Below are 19,833 nucleotides of genomic sequence, written 5' to 3' on the forward strand. Positions count from 1 at the left end.
AGCAATAAACACATCACAAGTGCGGAATGAATCATGGGACTTCACAGATGGCCTGTTCATTATTCAGCCACATTTCTGCCTCCGCCCGCCTCAGCCACATGGAGTACAAACTTATGGATTGAGTGCATCGAGCTGAATCGCAACTGCATTCAGTTAGCAGATAGATAATTCAGCTGCATGAGACGCTAATCGAATGATGATTTATTTCAAAAGCTTCTGCTGCCATTGCCTTTTTCACTGAGCGAGAAAGCATTAAGTGCAGATAGGGATATGGATGACCGTTCATTTTGTTTACTTGGGGTGTCTTGTATGTATAACTAGCTTTCCTCTGTGATCTGTTTTCATTTAGTACAAGTGCCTCGGATTATCTCTAGATGAAGAAATTTAAGTCTTTTTTTTTTATCACAACAATGTTGAGTCTCATGCTCATGAGAGAACTAAATTCTTTACACTTTACGATAAGGTCCCATTAGTTAACCTTAGTTAATGCATTACCATTAACTCACAATGAGCAATACATTTCAACAGTATCTTTGTCAATGTTAGTTAATAAAAAAAAATCTTTGTTAGTTAATGTTAGCTCAGGTCCATCAATTAAAATGAACTAAAGTTAGATTTTAATAAGTTACGATTAAAAGTAAATAAGTGCTTACTGTTTTGGCTGTTGCTGGCTATTTAAATTTCGTGGGTTTGGCGTTTCGTGTCGCAAATCCAATGGCGCTGGTAGTGACGATTCTCTCTGACCAATCAGAGATCTGCAGTCTTTTCACATAACATTTTAGTATCTGTATGGCTTGAAACCTCAACCGAGGTGGTACTAGTGGGACACCCCCCCCCCCCCCCCCACCACACACACACATCTCCCCCGTACCGAGCCATACCAATGCAGTGAGAAAGCGCCAATTTGGGATGTCTTCAAATCCCTAATCCACCTATTATTTTTGCAAATATGCATGAGTGTTTGAAAAGTCGTGGGTACCAAATTGAGCTGTTACTACCATTGGGAAAACTGGTATCATATTTTTGTTTTCTTGTTGGATCGACATTTCACACCCAATACCGGGGTAATGAAAACACATTTCTCTTGCACAGTGCTCTTCACCTGAACTTTCACTTCAGGTGTTATTGATTGAATGCTCCAGCTTGTTCTTTACACGGCAGATCTTCAGCATGACTTTCTTTGCCTGTCCCACAGAAGTAGATGCGTAAAACTCGGGCCGTACTCATCCACGCAGAAAGAAGGTCTTCATGCTGACCCCACTGCACTTAGGGAATGCTGCTTTGCCTCTGATTGAGTTCACTCAATGTCCCACATGTGCCAGAGTTTCAGTCAAGCAGTTTCTTTTTTTTTGAGGTTTCAGTTGTTTTTTTTGTTGTTGCTCTCAATATAGAAGTTTTATTGTGTTGTGGATATACTGGAGGTAAGTGGTTATTGATTGTCTGGATGTGAGTCTGGGTTTCAGTCCTTGTGCTGTTTGTTCGATCTGACCGCTGCCAATTTTTCTTCAGGGGAAATGAAATAGGCTGGTGTAGTTTTGAAGTTACTTCAGATGGTTAAAGCCCTTCATTTGTTTCTTTATGTTCTTTATGTTCTGCAGCTTTAATAAAAGTTAATGGCTTTTCCATCAGTCTTTGCAGAGCAGATGGCTGGTCATCTGTGGCAACAGTCTTGCTGTGCCCGAATGCAGATTTCACGGACGCTCTCTTGCGCTCCCTTCATCTCATATCACTTTTCAAATATTTCTAGTCTGCCCTGAGGGAAAAGCTTCTATCAGCTTCGTGTCAATCACAATCCGTCCGACATTCTGTAGTTCTTCTAGCTATAATGTATCCAAGCATTGAAAGCAGAGTGGAGTCGGATGAGATGTTGCACTTACAGTGAGGGCATGCAGGAGCTCGACTGGGCCGCAGGTGCAAAGAGGGCAGTGCTAAAATGGCTGTTTTGACCATGTAATCCCTCTGGTTTGCTGTGTGGGTAGGATCGCTGCAAAGGGTCACTATGGGATTCTGGCCTTTCGGGCTGAAAAGATTTACCTGACTTCTCCCTTGATAGAATCTCTCATGGTTTTTTTGCTTGAGGCAATGGGGATGATGCTAATGAGGGAATCAGGGAGTGATTTAACCAATGCCGAAGCCTGGATTTGTGCTCCTGCTTGGTCTGCTGCGCAGTAATGCTGCCAGTGTCATAGAGCAGTTTAATTAACAGGGATTTCCCTGTTCATACATGAAGAACAGGTATTAGCTGAGTCAGAGAACCGTAGTCAGACTTCTTCTAGAACTGGAAACTTTCCTGACAACTGTATTACCAATTTCTGAGATGCTCAACTGTTTTCAACATTGATGATAATATGAAATGTTTCTTTAACAGCAAATTTGCATATTAGAATGATTTCTGAAGACTGGAGTAATAATGCTGAAAATTCAGCTTTGCCTTGATAGGAATAAATTACAATTTCAATATATTTTCCGATAGAAAACCGTTATTTTAGATTTTTATAATATTTCAGAATATTACTGTTTCTATTGTATTAAATCAAATAAATGCTGCCTTTGTGAGAATAAGAGACTTCTTGGAAAATCTTTTTCTTTTCTTTTTTTAATCTTACTGATCCCAAACTTTTGACCAAATTATTATTATAAAAATGTTTGTGTGTGCACAATATCTAGAGTGATCTGCCATATTACAAATTAAATTAATTAATTAATTAATTAATTTAAATATAAATGGGGTCTCTGTAAAAGGTCCAAAAATGACTAAATACAACCTAATAGTGCTAAAAAAAGAATCAAAGTCTTCTGATATCCAAGTCATTATTTGCTAAAATAAAATAAAAAATCATCCTCTTCACTGTAGTTCACAATCACGTTCACGTTTCTGGAAAGTGATTGAACTTTTCCTTTACTCTGATATTGCTTGAAAGAGTGAAAAGGTTTCTGATCTATAACCGAGTACAGCCTGTAAGATTTTAGCTCCCTGAAATATATATATATTAGGGATGGGCATGATTAATCGACAATCGATAATTGATCGTTAAGAATTTCGTCGATCACGTTTATTTGTTATCGATTAAACTAATGCAGGTTGCGTTGCGTAGTGTGAGTCTTGAAGCAATGGAATTAATTTTAGCGCGGAGGTACCTGTGCATCCCGGCAACGTCAGTCCCCTCAGAGCGGGTGTTTTCGGCGGCTGGACTGGCTGTCACCAGGTTGCGGTCGCGTCTGATCCCAGATCATGTCAACATGCTTATCTTTCTCAACAGAAATCAGTAGACTGGTGCAGAAGTTCTATGGGAACTTCATGCGTTTTCTCAGATCATCTGATTTATCCAAACGATTCCATTTACACCTGGTCACATAAATGTGTTTTTGCAAAACTGACATAAATCCGATCTTGAATTCCCGCGCTATATTTAAATTGTTGCACGATACCGAAAGCAACTGATATGAGCTGCATTTTATTGATCATCAGCGAAAATTTCTAAATCAAAGACCGCAACAAGATATTGCGGCAACAGCCCTGGTAAGATCATTTAGGTTCTTTACTTTTAATGAAGATGATTGTGTGTTGATGAATGACTTTCACTTTAATTTGCGATAGTTTGCACGTTGGCTTGATGAATAGATGCTCATCTATGCGTGTTGAAGTAGCGTCGTCATATCTGGCTATAACATGACATATAGCCTATAACACGCTCTCACACGTTTATTTCTTAGCATTTTTGGGATAAGTCAAATTTACATATGTGGTTTCAACAACCAGATGCATTTACTCTTGTCCAGTTTCGTCTGGAATGTGTCTCAGATCTCCTCCTGAAGTGGTTTGAGCGATCGGATTTAAATCCGTCTCGAATGCGTTTCGGAGGGCATTTACATTTGGTCTTTTCACGATCGGATAGCTATCCGATCACAGAAAACGGATTAAGTGGCCATTGGTCTCTGTTTAAGAACGCCGGCTCGCAGCTGCAGGTTCCGCTGTTTTAGAGCACCGCAGGGCATATCTTCAAGTCTACCGAACGTTCAGTTTCACTGCCACAAGTTGATCTTCTTGTAATAAAGATCTCATCGAGGACAAACAAACTGTATTTTTGTATTTTCATTACATTTTTAATTTATAAAAAGTTAAATAAATAATGAATTTCAATATAAAAATATTAATGATTAATCGATAGTCGATCGTTAATTCTCCTGACGATCGACTAAGAAAATTTAATCGAATGCCCATCCCTAATATATATAGATCTATATCTATATAGATATATAGACTAGTGCCGTAGGGCTGAGCCACCTTTCTGCTCTGCACTTGCTCTCAAACTGTCCTGTGATCAGAACACCTTACCATCACACCTGGCACATTTGGCTCTCTGCCTGCAGGCACCTGTTAGAAGAGTCAGAAATGATCTCATCAGGGCTTAATGCCATCTCAACTGGACCTCAAGTGCTCAGTACTTTATCTGCTTGGACACTGTTCTTGATATCCAGCGCTGGTTTCTTTTGCAGGTGTCAGGTAATTTTTAAGACCTCTTAAATTGATCACAAGCATCCCGTTCTTCCTCATAATCCTGAGCTCCCTGGTGAATATATAGGGTAGATCATGAAATCAATAAGCTTATGGAGTGTTATTATAGGGTATAAGTAGAGAAGTGCTGCAGCTCATACAGTAAGATGAGATGTTATACCTACTGTGTGTGAGGGGCCGTGGAGCTCAGCTGAGTCGCAGGTGTGAAGCTCGAAAAGCTAAATGGCTTTTTGGAGCATAGAAACCTTCCTGTTTCCTGTGAGGGAAGGAATGAGCATCTGTAGGTAGGATCACATCCAGTCCAGGCATGAGAAAGGGCTCGCTAAGTGACTTCAGAGAATTACCTGACATCACCTCAATTGAATCTCTCCACCATAGGTTTTCTTTGCATGCCCCCAGTCACTGCAGACTTTTTGATGTTTCTGCCCTAAATGTTTGAAACAACCTTAAATACTGTGCGTGTGTACCTTGGAAAATATGTTTTAATTGGCTAAAAGTGGCTAAAAGGTTTTCACAGTACTGTAGTTTGCAGTTTGTAGTTTATCTTGAACTTGCCACAGTTAGTCTAACAGTTAGGCTGTTGATTGGCTCATATGTGCTACTGTTCAAAAGTTAGTCATTTATTTCTTTAGTTTTTTAGTTTTTGCTGCAAGTCTCTTATGCTCACCAAGGCTGCCTTTTTGGATCAAAAATACAATAAAACAGTAACATTGTAATTGTAAAAGCCATTACTACAGTCTTTTGTGTCACATGATCCTTCAAAAATCATTCTAATATGCTGATTTGATGCTCATGAAACATTTCTTATTATTATCATTGTGTTTACATGTACCCTCATAATGTGATTATAATGGTATTTTGGCAATATTGCGGTTAAACTGTACTAAACGCATACTCGTATTATATGCTGATTTTAATCGCAGTTCTGCTTGGACGTACATGGATGCCACAGCTTCATGAATGAACTTGAGTGACATTATTCTGAAATAGTGCAGGCATTTGTAATGCATGTTACAAAAGATTTTTGTAACTTTTAATCAATTTAGTGCATCCTTGCTGAATAAAAGTATTAATAAAAAATAAAAAAATGACCATGCTGGCATGGGCTATATGGTTTAAGCACGGTAATCACATCTGGTGTACATTAAAGTCAAAGACCCACCTGACATCAATTGATTTTTATATACAGCCATTCAAAACCCGATGTCACCCATGTAGCTGAAAGCGATCACCAATAGAATCATTCTGGTTTGGGCGGGGATTCATGTAAATGCAGATATCGGATACAAGTCGTGTCTTATGTGAATGTAAACAAAAATTGTCAAAAGATCAGATCTGTGCATTATGCCATATGATAGCTTTGTTATATATATATTTTTTTTTTCCCAGTTCACAAAACATTTAATGATTAATCTGCATCTCAAGTGCTCAACACTTCATGCTCCTGGATTGAAGTCCACTGTTTCAGGTATCCAGCTCGCTGAAGGAAAGAGCCTTGAGATTTTACAAGAACTGGTTTTAGATCATCACATCTAATAATGCGGTCAGAAGATATGAGGTTATGAAATCAATAGACATTAGTGAAGAAGTGCTGGGAATGGATGATCAGCTCCACACCTTCACTTTGTTTCTTTAAAGTGCAAAACTGATGTTTAGTGTGCGTTTGAGATTTTTTCTTTTCTCATGTGCATCTGTTTCTCTTCACAGAAAGAGCTGTGCAACATGATCCTGGACTGTTGTGCCCAGCAAAGAACATACGAGAAGTTCTTTGGTCTTCTAGCTGGGGTGAGCCTGTCTTTCCCCCGTCACTGTTATGCTGTGTTCACGTCGTGTTGAAATGACCATAATTAAAATATGAAACATTTTATTTATTTATTTTTGTAAAATATTATTAAGTATAAGATGACACTTTAAACATTTTTTTATTTTTTTATTACAAACTTTTTAATTTGTAGTTTTTATTTATTTATTTTTTATACTTACGTATTCATTTGTTTTTTTTGTTTAGTATTTATTTATAATTTTTATTTAAATTATTGAGTTTGTATGGCAATTTAATTATAAGATGAAACCTTTTTTTATTTTTTATTATTATTATTTTAGGTTCATTTTTTTAATTATTTATTGGTTGGTTTGTTTTGATTTTGTTAAAGGAAAAAGGACATTTCTGTTATTAATTACTCACCCTCATGTCGTTCCAAACCCGCAAGACCTTCGTTCACCTTCAGAGCACAAATTAAGATATTTTTTATGAAATCCGAGAGGTTTCTGAACCAGCCATATGCAGCAACGCCATTGCAACTTTTAAGGCCCAGAAAAGTAGTAAAGGCATCGTTAAAATAGTCCATGTGACTACAGTGTTTCAACCGTAATGTTATGAAGCGACGAGAATACTTTTTGTGCACAAAAAACTATTATTCAACAATTTATTCTCTCCTGTGTCAGTCTCCTATGCTGATCACATGGTAAACACAGTGCAGTGCTTCTGGGTTCTGCGTCAGAACGGCGGCTCATTATTGGCCGACGCTGTTCACGTGAGCATGCGTGTGATGCTGACGCAGGAGCTGGCCAATAATGAGCCGGCATTCTGCCGTTGCTGCCTATGGCTGGTTCAGAAACACCTCGGATTTCATCAAAAATATCTTAATTTGTGTTCCGAAGGTGAACGACATGAGGGTGAGTAGTTCATTTTTGGGTGAACCAACCCTTTAAGAGATTGCAACAGTTTTTGTTTCTCCGTCTGATATCTTCATCTTTTATGTAGAGGTTTTGCCTGTTGAAGAAAGAATACATGGAGAGTTTTGAGGCCATCTTCCAGGAGCAGTATGAAACCATCCACCGCCTTGAAACCAACAAACTTCGCAATGTTGCCCGATTGTTTGCTCATCTCCTTTACACAGACTCTGTTCCATGGAGTGTGAGTTACTTTTATTGCTTCCTCCTTTACATTCACCACATCAGCATTTAGCATCCCGCACAGCTGTAATTACATTTCAGACAAAGACACATCAATATGGCTGGACACATTATTGGTTTCCTGATGCAGTAAAACAATGTTTTCTCTCAGGTCCTTGAATGCGTTAGAATGAGTGAAGACACAACGACATCCTCAAGTCGAATCTTCGTGAAGATTTTGTTCCAGGAACTTTGCGCTTACATGGGTTTGCCAAGACTGAACGAGAGACTGAAGGACATGTAAGTGCTTTTCTTTGTGTACTGTGTGGTTTCATTGAATAAAATTAAACTTTAAAATGAAGCCGTATAGCAGACCATTTCATTTGTTTGTTCCTCAAGGACTCTTCAGCCTTTCTTCGAGGGTCTGTTCCCACGTGACAACCCGAGGAACACAAGATTTGCCATTAATTTCTTCACATCGATCGGCCTTGGAGGACTGACGTAAGAACCTGTGAAACATCTCTTGTTGGGTCACTTCAATTATAATGAAATAATGCTCATCAAACTTTTTTTTTTTTTTTCTTTCAGGGATGAGCTGAGAGAACATCTGAAGAACGCTCCTAAGATGATCATGACCCAGAAACAGGACGTGGAGTCATCTGATTCTGATTCGTCTTCCTCTTCCTCTTCAGACTCCTCCTCATCTTCAGATTCCTCCTCTGACAGTGACAGCAGTGATAGCGACTCGGACTCGTCCAGCGGCTCGAACTCCTCCTCCAGCAGTGACAGCTCTTCAGGTATCAAAACACTTGTCATTTAAGTTTAAAAAGGGGCCTTTTCTCCAACAAAATCATTTGTTATGACTGGCTGGCCTGTTTGTCTGAAGTACTAAAGGAATCATTTATGGAATCATTGAGGAAAACGGATCATTAAGTGGAATCATAACCACAATAGATTAAACAAGTTTATGTTCCTTACAATTAGGGCTGCTCGAAATTGGAAAAAAACGGACATTGGAATATTTTGTTTTTCGACTTTTCTCGAGATGACAAGAATAGTGATTTGGAAAGATTGAATCATTATAGAATTGGTTGAAATAACTTCAAAAATGTGGTATGCACACTTTACTCTTTCAAAGAACTCAAAACTCCAACCTCTTTCAACCATGAAGTGAACGGGGATAAAAATTAAATAATAATATTAAATAAAAATATTATATTGTAAAAAAATAAAATAAATGTATTTTATAAAATGAAAAAAAAAATTAATAGAACACTGTAAAATTACAATACTAATGTTTATGTCATAATTTATTCATTTTCATTTTCTAGTTTTTATTTTTGTCATGAAGCACAGAGCTGTGTTTTACACGCATGCAGCTCATTATACAGTATTTCAGCATCAGTGAAACCAGCAGTGCATATATTATAATTAATTTACAGTTTCACTATCGAACTAAGCCATATTGCAATATCAATTTATTTTGATATATCATGCAGCCCTAATTACAATTCCCAACTGAATTGTAAGTAGTGTTGTTATACCCATGACTAAATGTCCCATTTTTAATGGTTTGGATTGGATTGAAAGCTTTTAATTGTGGACATGGCTGTGGGTTTACTCTCGTAATGAACAAGAGCAGGGACAATCCGGTTTCCCATTGTAACTTGATGAAATGTGGAAAAAAAAAAACGGCCATTGGCCGAATTGTTCATGCCGTTCGTGTCTGGACTTGACATGCGATCAGTTTTGTGTTTGTTTTTGTTTTTCTTCCTTAATTATTCTGCTTGTTATGGAGTGTTCCCCCCTCCCTTCCTGAGCCCTGATGATCACCAGCCTGTACTTCAGGACTTTAGGAGTGTCCACTTTGTAGATCCCATCACACAAATGCTCAAATTTTCACAAGAATCCTTCCAATTTCAGCTATTTAGGATCCCTGTTGTTATGGAAACCCAGGGCTTTTAAAAGTTTCTTTATATTGTTTTTATATATATATATATATGTATTTTGTTTCATAGATCAACTTTCCATGGGAGAAATATCTTCATCCCAACCAGGAATTGGTCATAAATAGTTTCTTTTAAATTACGGCATTATAAATATCCACTTTTTTCCTAATGAGACTACTGCGTTTTAGATTATGGGCGGCACTTCCAGTTTAGGGAAGTTTTAGTCAAAAAGACTAAATCAAATAATTTCAAATCATAAGGTTGCGCTACAAATAATCCTTATCCATCAGTTTGACTGTATGGGCTGTAAAATTGTCTTCATGTTCTCGTGTTCAGTCTTAAAAAGAATAACGTAACACTTGGTATTTTAATGTGACGTAAGATGACAACAATATCTATGGCAAGAGCTCTTTTCAGTCGCTGCATTCTTCCGATTTCATTTATGATATATACCATTAATAATTCACTGGAATACTCTAAGAATCTCTCGTTTTTTCCCTTTTCACTTTTACTCCCTATTAGCAGTGTTAACTGGAATGTTTCTAAAGCAGGTAAATACAATATTTATTGTCTGTCACTTTTTGAATTACTATTCAAAATTGACTTTGAATCACTTTGAATTATTATCACACAATGTTCCAGGTCATTAACATTTTTGATCAAGGCAATGTTTGACATAATACAGGCATATTACTACAGTGATATTTAACACATCCGTAATATTGCTGCGGAAAAAAAACGGAGGATATTAATGGTCTGTGGTTGTAATTTGTAAATGCTTTTACACTTTTAAATGTCCTTCTAATGTTTGATGGTTGAAGGGTGAGAAGAATAATGTTATCTCATTGTACGCAGTTTTTGAAAATGTTTATTGCGTTCATAGTGAACCATTCGCTGATTGTTTACAGTTTAACAGAGGTTACTCCCATCATTTGCACAAAGCGTCATAAGACGTAGGAAAAAGGTGGATAAACACTTCCCCTTCCCAATCTGCATGCAAATAGACTCTTTTTATGGCTTCAGCAATGTGTAAAAAGAGAATATAATTAGATTTGAGAACAGGCAGATTCTGACAGGAGTCTAGGAGTCTCAGCCTTTCAAGTGCTGTAATTTGTTCTTGAGGCTGTTAATGAAGTTACATTTTTAGACGAGATGTGATGTCAGGCCTCTATCATCTCCTCAGCTACCGTTTAATGAATGTTAATTGATGTTTATTGCTGCTTTTCAAGGAAGATATACTTGCAGCTCCCTCAAACGTGTACATGCACAAACACATTTAAAGTCACCATGAAATCAAAATGAACAATTCTTATTTATTTTTATAGAATGTTGCAATGTTTGTTATACGAGATTTATTTGTGGTCTCTTTTTTTTTTTTTTATATAATTCAGATGCCCTCTTAATCTTTAATCAAAAACGTTAACCCCCCTACCCTCGTTTTCTTCATGACGTGTCTCTGTGGAGGGTGAGGCTAAATATCCTTCAATCTGGCATTCACATCTGCCTTTAATTTAATTAGCAACACCCAACTTCCTACGATCCAATCAATTTCTGAAGGACGAAATCAAATCCCGCCCTGCAACTTCCATTTCATGTCGACTTTAACTCTGCGTTTTAGTGGTTTGATCATATTGACTTTATTGAAAATAGGCCAAATTTAGTGCTGCGGGGTTCTCTAGTCTAATTCACACACATTGCTCATGAATCGTTTACAGATTACTTTCGTGAGTTGATTTATGATGAATCAGTTAAAAACAGCAATCCCAATTCATCGGTTTGAATCGTCTAATGACTCACTCACTGAATCGGTTTGAGTTGTTTTGAACTGGCACAGTTTTATCTACTTAACATCGAACATTAAAGGTATAGTTCACCCAAAAATTTTAATTAGCCCATGATTTACACAGCCAAGTCATCCTAGGTTTATATGACATTCTTCTTTCAGACGAGTACAATCAGAGTTATATTAAAAAATGTCCTGGCTCTTCCAAGCTTTATAATAATGGCAGTGAATGGCCGTTTCTGATTTGAAGTCCATAAAAGTGCATCCATCCATGATAAAAGTGCTCCACGCGGCTCCAGGGGGTTAATAAAGGCCTTCTGAAGTGAAGAAGCAGCTATGTGTTTGTTTAAGAAAAATATCCATATTTAAAACTTTTTCACTGTTATTGAACCGAACCGAATCAACACTGAACTGACTTCAGCTGAATAATGACACTATTGTCTTTTTAGAGCTTGTTTACAGCAGAATTGAATTCTGTTTGCATCACTGATCACTATTTTCCTGTTGATCATTGTAAAGCATCTTTGAAACAAGGCATTTTGCATAAAGAGCTATATAAAGAGCTATATAAATAAAGGTAACTTGACTTCCATGCGATCAACAACCAAGTCCCGTCCTACATTTTTTGTCTTCGCGATAATCCGATTCACTTGGAGGTACATCACAATAAGATGTTACATCGCGACTTTAAGGCTAGCATGCAATCGTAGTGGAACCGAACTAGAATTCCTTTTGATTCTTTATCCTTTTCATATGTTACTGAATGATCTCCTCCTCCAAACCGAACTCATCACTTTTGATTCGACCTTTGAAATACTTAAAGGGATACTTCAGGATTTAGCTTTGTATCAGTAGAAAACCCAATAGTGTTTTCGAATTATCGTGTTTCCTCCCTCATATCCCCCTGAGACGAGAGATTTATGTTTTTTTTTTTGTCTGGAAAAAATCCTCCGATGACGCAAAAATCGTCATTTTGCATCATCTGAGGATTTTTTGGCCAGAGGCTAAAGACTGCAGTCAGTAGTGGGGCTGTCCCGCATCTTTTCAACCCGCCCATAGAGGGTGGGATCTCACTCACAGATTGTACAAATAGTGTCAGCCGTCTTTCTTTGGAAGCTAAGCTAGCAGGCTCTTGTTCTGTGGAGAAAGCTGAGTAGTAGGGGTTACCATCCTCTTTTTCCCGGACATGTCCGGCCGTCGAGATAGTCCAAAATGTCCGGGATTCGGCTTTTGCTTTCTGCAGTCGCCATTCATTGTTTACATGCACACCTTTTGTTTCAATCTAACTGAATTCATTCCGATTGGTGAATCTGAATGTAGTGTTTACATGAACGCTAAACAAGTGATCGGTTGATGTGCGTTTTAACATTGCTAAGAAAATTCCCGCTCCTCCGTCGCTCATCAGTAATCACGCCACCGGCCTCGCGCGCCCCTCTGCCTCGTCCTGCTCGCCACAGTAAACATAATGAATGGCGACTGTAGAACGCAAAAGCCGAATCCCAGACATTTTGGGCGATCCCGGGCAGTCTCGTCACGGAGACTCACTAGTAGCCTAATCTTGTTGTTTAACTGCACGCTCTTACCGGTAGGCGTGGCTTGGGAGTGGCCTCGTAGAGCAGCGAAGCAAGTGCATTCTGGGAGTTGTTGTCTTTCATCCACATAAGCCCAAAATACTTTTTCTGGCTTTTCTCAGTCTAGAAGGCTCCAAATTCAAAAATAATTTCACATTTCTACTACATAAATGACCCATTTTAAATACACATTCATCTTTCCAGAGGTGAAGTATCCCTTTAAAAAATTCTTCTCTTCCTTCACAGACTCTGACTCGAGGCGCAAGAAGGCCTCAGGCAAGAAAAAGGACAAGAACAAGAACAAGGAGAAGAAGTCCAGCAAGGCAGCAAACCAACGATCTCCTCTGGAAGAGCGGCCCAGCAAGAGGCACGAGAACCGCCGGCAAGATGGCGACAACGAGGACCGCCGTGGACCCGACAAACTCCAAAGAGATTCTCGCCGCCGGGGACACGGGGATGAGTCGCCCCCTGCTCGACAACAAGGAGAACCGGAGCGTGGAAGAGGACATAAAGAGCAGCAGCATCCCAGACACGCTCAGGACTATGAGGACAGACAGACAGATTCACGCAGGCACAAGGACGATGGCAAAAACGACTCCCGAGCGGACAAGGACAAAGATAGACGGCAGAGCCGAGAGAAGGAACCTCTGCGGCGGAGCCGGGACAGGTCAAAGTCACGAGAGAGGAGCCGCAAAGAGATCGACCCCAGGGACTCGTACAGGAACGGCTTGGAGAGGGCGGACAAAGAGAACAGGCATTCTGACAGGAGGAAAGACGAGAGGAGCAGGGATGGCTCACCGAGGAGACGCAGATAGCCGCCTGAAGGAAGACAAATCAAATTATGATCTTCGTGTACCAATTTTGAGCCGTTCCTCGTTCAATGTACTTTCACCTGTGCTTTTGCTTAGCCTTTATGTTACACAGTAAAGCATAGCGTTTCTGAGCTGCCATTTGAAAGGACTCATGGGGAAATGTACCGTACACACTCTGATGGTGGAAATGTACCGTACACACGCTGATGGTGTGTAAGGTGTTCCTGAAACAATTAGCGGTTAAACAGGGCTGTGTTCAAAAATATTTTGTATTTTGTGTAACCTTTACTCAATTGTATTTTTGATGTTGTTTTGGAAGTAATTGGGGGGGAAAAGCAAGATTAAAGATAACATTTGCTATAAATTTCAAAGGTTTACTGTGCTTATTGAAGCTGCATATGATTTAAAACCAATTAAGAATATATCAAGATATTTTGTGAGGATTTTGCCAAAAATATAAAATATACATTTCTGCTCAAAAGTTTGGTGTTGTAAGATTTTTTGTTTTTAAAAGAAATCTCTTTAATGCTCACCACCAAGGCAGCATTTATTTGATCAAAAATACAGTAAAATCAATAATGTGACGTTTTTGCTTATCACATTTACATTTTACATTTATTCATTTAGCTGACGCTTTTATCTAAAGCGACTTACAATTGCTATATATGTCAGGGGTCGCACGCCTCTGGAGCAACTAGGGGTTAAGTGTCTTGCTCAGGGACACATTGGTGTCTCACAGTGGATTCAAACCCGGGTCTCTCACACCAAAGGCATGTGTCTTATCCATTGCGCCACACCACCCTTATCAAGAAACATTTCTTAATTATTATCAGTTGAAAACAGTTGTGCTGTTTAATATTTTTGATACATTTTTATAAAAATTGTAATATTTGTGCATCCCTTAGCAAATATGGTGTTTTTACAGTTGATTATTTTCTTTTGTCATTTCAGTTAATTGATTCATATTAGTTGTTTGTGGCATCACATCTACTCATCATATACTGCTTTTGAATTGAAAATGCATTTTTATTCGTTCTATCTTGGTGACTATTTAATGTTGGTTCCTTTGATTGAAAAACATTAGCCAATTCAGACCAAACACCAAACTAAAAATATATTTTGCTCCGTTCTGATTTTCGAATTAAATGTTGAAAATGAAAAATCTGGGTTTTTTTTTATGTCTCAAGAGGTTTTCCATCTCAATTCCTTGTGTCAGTGGTAAAGCTTAAGTAACATTTCTGTGGTATACGCATGATGTTCGCTGTTGCGCATACACCAAATGTGATTTCTGTCACATCTCATTTCAGATGCACTGAAATGCATGTGTTTCAAACAGCGTGCCCGTCATTGGACATGAAGCTACTTTGCTTTCACTGATTTCTGCCGTGCTGCCCAGCAGGATTCACATCTGCCGTGACCTTCAGGGGTAACTGAGACTGCATACGTGAAGCCTGATATAGAAACAGCCCTTTTCTTTGTAGCTGATGTTAATGGGACGCAGGACAAGCCCACTGGGATTGTAAAGCAGCGAAACTCATTTGAATTAAAGGTCATCAATTGAGAGCTGGCAGTCAATTTAAAGAGGAAGGATCCCAGGTTTGCTTTGTGGTATATATATGATATGAAATGAAGAATACGATGCATTGCGTGAATGAGAATTATTAAATTATGATATATATATATATATATATATATATATATATAATGGCAAAAAAATAAAGCTGGTTTTAGGGTTAAGAATAAGCACATTTAAAAAAAGAAAAAAGCTTATTTTCCACACAATTCTCATTACCATAATGAAACTTCTCATTACTGTAATGCATATATATTGATATATTTGATAGTTTAAGAAATACACATTTGAGTTTTGAGATATATATATTTTTTTAGCATTGCAGTAATGAAAATTTGCATTACAAAATAAATGTAAAAAAAATAAAAAAAGCTTTATTTTCTTGAAGTATAGTTTCTTCTTATATTTGTTATTAATGACTAAAGTTTTTTTCTTTCTTTCTGTGCTTAATTGCCTTGTTTATCATTGGTTCCTGCTCGAGACAGACTCTTGACAGTATCAAAGTAAAAGAAGCTCATTCTCTGTCCAAGAGAAGTGGAAGAGCGCTCTGGAGGGAAAAGCTTGCCTGTTTCATTATCAGCGAGGCAAGAGATAGACCTGTTATTTCTTACTCCTTCGACACCACACTGTCACAGTCCCTAGCTCTTTCAGCGTCACCAGCATCTCTGCAGGAATTTGACACTTTGGTATCACAAGACGGTTTTGGAAGCAAACCCCTTCCAATCACAGCTAACTGCCAATTTGCACGCCTGACTCAGAATCACTTTTTTTCCCTCCATGTGGTTCTTTATTTTTACATTTATGCATTTGGCAGATGCTTAAATCCAAAGCGACTTACATTGCATTTAATGTATACCTCTGATCAGTTCATGCATTCCCTGGGAATCAAACCCATGACCTTGGCGTTGCTAGCACCGTGCGCAACTGATGATGCTACAAGGATGCTGCTATTTCATTTTTCGTTCAGTGGTATTAAGCAAGACTATGCGTCTGATCTTCTTCTGTTCTGTTGACATTATACTGTAGAATGTATTCATAGTTCACAGGCTGAGAAATGAGCTGAGATAATCGAGCACATTCAGGGATGTGGGAATAGCAGCTTTCATTACACCCCAGTCACTCCTGGGACACAGGACAGACTTGACATCAACATCTGGTGCACTTAAGATGGTTGCATCCATCTCCATTAATATCTGTGCATGCATGTTTGTATTTATGATTATTAATGTGGAAATTGATTTAAACCTGCCACCACTCTCATCATGCGGCCCATGCGTTTCATGTTCATGCTGATGCTGATGGCTGTTGGTGTGAGAATGGACAGTTCTGTGAATGCCTGGAAATACCCCATGAATGGAAGCTTTGCCCAACGTCACCACAGGAAGTGAGTGAATGGGTGGAGTTCCGTGTGGGTGCTTCCTCAAACCCTGTTTTTAAATTCTAAAATAGAATTTTTGTAGATCACTATTACTGTAGCGTGCAATTAGGGGTCTATACGTTGTGGCGGGCCGTCTCGCCACAGCAGACATCTTGAACATTATTTAAACCTTGTGTTACCGAAGTCGAATTTGGCTCAAGCCTAAAGGAGGGGAGGCATTGGTTGTATTAGTGAATTCTTGGGTTGTTCCAAACCTGTATGAATTTCTCTCTTCTGCTGAACAAAATTATTATTTTTTTGTTGATATTTTGAAGTAGGCCTATATGGGTAACCAAACAGCTGATAGGACCTATGGAGAAAATATATATACTATGGATGTCAATGGGGCCTATCAACTGTTTGGTTATGAACATTCTTCAAAATATATTCTTTTGTGTTCAGCAGAAGAAAGAAATTCATACAGGTTTGAAACAACTTGAGGGTGAGTAAATTACAGAATTTACAGGGTGAACTAGCACTTTATATTAAATATATTCTTTACCTGATTTAGAGTTTAAAATCATATGGAAATTTACTTTTAAAATATTATTTTATCCAATAGCTTGCTTGCATACCAATTGTCTATAATCCTGCATTGTGCATTACTGTTTGCTCTTTGACGTTTTTTTTCTTCTTTTTCTGCTAAATGCATGAATATAAATGTAAAACAAATAAAAACGTGTCACATTTTTCAGTGTTTTTTTTTTTTTCTGAATTTCCCCTGAGGATGCAAAATTATAAACTAAGTAAAATATTTGCTTAACAACAACTCCATGTGCAAGAAGAGAAAACTTTCAGGGGTATTTTTATTGGCGTATAATTGCCAAGCGATTTCTTCCCATAGGGAGAAAGAGAGGAAGGGAGTGTACAGGCAGTGAAAGTAGGGCATACAGTATGTGCTCTCAGGTAGCGCTGCCCCTGAGGTATCGGAAAAAAATTACGAATTCTACACAAATACTATGGCGACGTCAGTTTGTGAATAATACTTGCACAGTGCAGACGTCGCGTGGTTGCCATCCAATAGGGAATGCTCAAAATATGAATATTAATTACATCACGCTGACGTTCTAGTTGACTGTCCAATGGCGAAATATTGGTGATGAATATTTATTAGCTCCAGTTGACGTTGCTTAGGAACCTGCCAATGGCGAAGGCTTGTGGGATGAATGTTACTCACGAGGCCTTCGCCATAGTAGGATTCGTAAACTTCAGTCAGGATGCGGCGCATCGCCTCGCAGTCCGTTTGCGCCGTGCAACCTGCAACCCAGAGTGAAGCCAAGTCTGTTCAACTTCCCCGGTAACCATCAGCTGTTCAGGTAAGTGAACCGCAGGAGAATTCATATGCTAATGCGTTTTGACAGCTTCAGTAATTCAGTACCGCTCCGTCCAACTTCATTTTAGTGATTGAAAAACAACTTGAAGCATCAAGCCAGTATTTGACATTTCAACTCATTTGTGTGATTTTATGAGTATTTTAGGCAGAAATATTGCGTATTTTCTCTCGAAGCGCGTCTTTCTTCAGTTTTTTCCGTATGTTTAATTAAGTTTGGCAAAACACTTTCACCTTATCTGTTCGCACCGCTTTCTAACCGTTAAAGTAGTTTACTGTCATTTCTGTCCTGCAAGGCATCATAGGCGTCATCAACCGACGCGCTAGTTATGGCCAAAAATGATGTTTAGTTTGGTAGGTTTCTCTGTATAACAGATATTCATAATACTTTAAGGTATAGTTCACTTAGAAATTAAAGCTCATCCTCATACAGTGCCAAACATATGGCTTACTTTCTTTGAAAGTATGAAGAATGTCCTGCACTTTATTATATTTTCTGTGCTATGTCAAGCCTTTACAAAGGACCTGAAATCATAAACGTGTCATAGTCCATATGACTCGTATTACATGATATTCCAGGTTTTCGGAAGCCATATGACAGCTTTGTGGATGAACAGTTTAAATTGATAATCTTGAGTTGCGCCCTTGTCATTTGAGAAGTAGAATCGGATCTTCTCTATTAATCACCAGTTGATAAAACCAATACGAAGGATTCGTTCACATCACGAACCAAACCGATCAGGCTCTTCCAGTTCTACTCACTTTCTCAATAATCTGGTCTCATCTGGAGATTTTGCGTCCTTTTTGAGTTTCGGAATCTTTGATTTTGAGTGAAACATTCCATTAAATAACAACAGAAAAAAACAAAATAATAATTCATGAATGAAACTAATTATACAGTATGGTTTCATTGTCAGCATGTATCCATAGTTCTTGGGTGTTCTCGGGTGTTCAACATCAGACATCTTCATCGCCTTAGCTATGAATTATAGCTATTTTTATATATATTGATGTATCGTGTGCAAAAAATGGTGACAGTGGAATGGAAGTGCATGTAGGCACACCAGTAATACGGGATTGCTTGTTGTGTGTCTTTCACAGTTTTATGCCATCATTTCGCATTTGTCCTTGGACCAAATAATCCTCTCATATTTGTAACTCTAGTAAGCCTCATAATATAGGCTATAGGCTATGCAACCTAAAGGGCTTTATGCTCACTTTAAGCTCTGGCCTTTGTGTCTTTGAGCAACCTTTGTTCATTCATAATTGTAAAAATATTAGAAATATCCCAAATGGAAATACAAAACCGTTGAATATGATTGCCCTGGACTTTAATCCAGTGTTGGTCAAAAAGCGTTGTGTTCATGCATTATTTCAACCAAATTTACCTGGTTAAATGTTGTCAGAGCTTTTGGAAATTTGACCTCTTTTGCTAGTTGTGTTTTGTTTCTCTCTCTCTCTCTCTCTCTCTCTCTCTCTCTCTCTCTCTCTCTCAGTGTGTGTAATGTGAACATAAGGCAGTAGGTGTGGCTTCTCAGATATTCTCACTGAAGTGTCATCTACCTGTACATAATTAATAGAGCACTTATGTACTTTATTCATCAAGACTAATTTGTTCAGCAGTATTGCGTCATGCCTTGAAAAGCAAAACAAGTTGTAGGCTTAAGGCATCTTGGGAAATAGGTTGGTTTGAAACATAAACGCATATTAGTCCACCTTTGTTCTAGGCGTCCATAAGATGAATGTACCCATAGTGACAATAAGCAAGCATATATGCAGGTATAGAATAGAGCACATGTTCGTTTCCTTCCTTCCTTCCTTCCTTCCTTCCTTCCTTCCTTCCTTCCTTCCTTCCTTCCTTCCTTCCTTCCTTCCTTCCACACTATCTTCCTCCTGCATTTCATTATTCCCACATACCCTTTCCTCTTTGAAGATAATCTAGAATGTTTAATAAGTCTGGAACATTGTATTATGGGACTCTGATCTA

General features: G+C 38.3%; 2 protein-coding genes across 4 annotated transcripts in view; both read left to right on the top strand.

Annotated features, from left to right (window-relative positions):
* The window catches only part of cwc22 (CWC22 spliceosome associated protein homolog), a 48,397-nt gene extending 34,500 nt beyond the window's left edge, over positions 1-13,897 (top strand). For both annotated transcript variants that reach the window (XM_084421979.1, XM_084421980.1), the window contains exons 16-21: positions 6,224-6,301; positions 7,281-7,433; positions 7,584-7,711; positions 7,811-7,912; positions 8,000-8,208; positions 12,961-13,897. In XM_084421979.1, coding sequence (XP_084278105.1) covers positions 6,224-6,301; positions 7,281-7,433; positions 7,584-7,711; positions 7,811-7,912; positions 8,000-8,208; positions 12,961-13,529 — 1,239 coding nt within the window. In that variant the 3' untranslated portion in view covers positions 13,530-13,897. The remainder of the gene's footprint in view (positions 1-6,223; positions 6,302-7,280; positions 7,434-7,583; positions 7,712-7,810; positions 7,913-7,999; positions 8,209-12,960) is intronic.
* Positions 13,898-17,673: 3,776 nt separating this feature from the next.
* Positions 17,674-19,833, top strand: part of znf385b (zinc finger protein 385B) — a 138,851-nt gene continuing 136,691 nt past the window's right edge. The window contains exon 1 of one of the 2 annotated variants that reach the window (XM_084420919.1): positions 17,674-17,832. The gene's annotated coding sequence lies outside the window, so the exon portion shown is untranslated. The remainder of the gene's footprint in view (positions 17,833-19,833) is intronic. The other variant, XM_084420917.1, reaches the window with a different exon arrangement.

Source organism: Rutilus rutilus (genome assembly GCF_951802725.1).
Source record: "Rutilus rutilus genome assembly, chromosome: 10".
NCBI classification, from domain to species: domain Eukaryota; kingdom Metazoa; phylum Chordata; class Actinopteri; order Cypriniformes; family Leuciscidae; genus Rutilus; species Rutilus rutilus.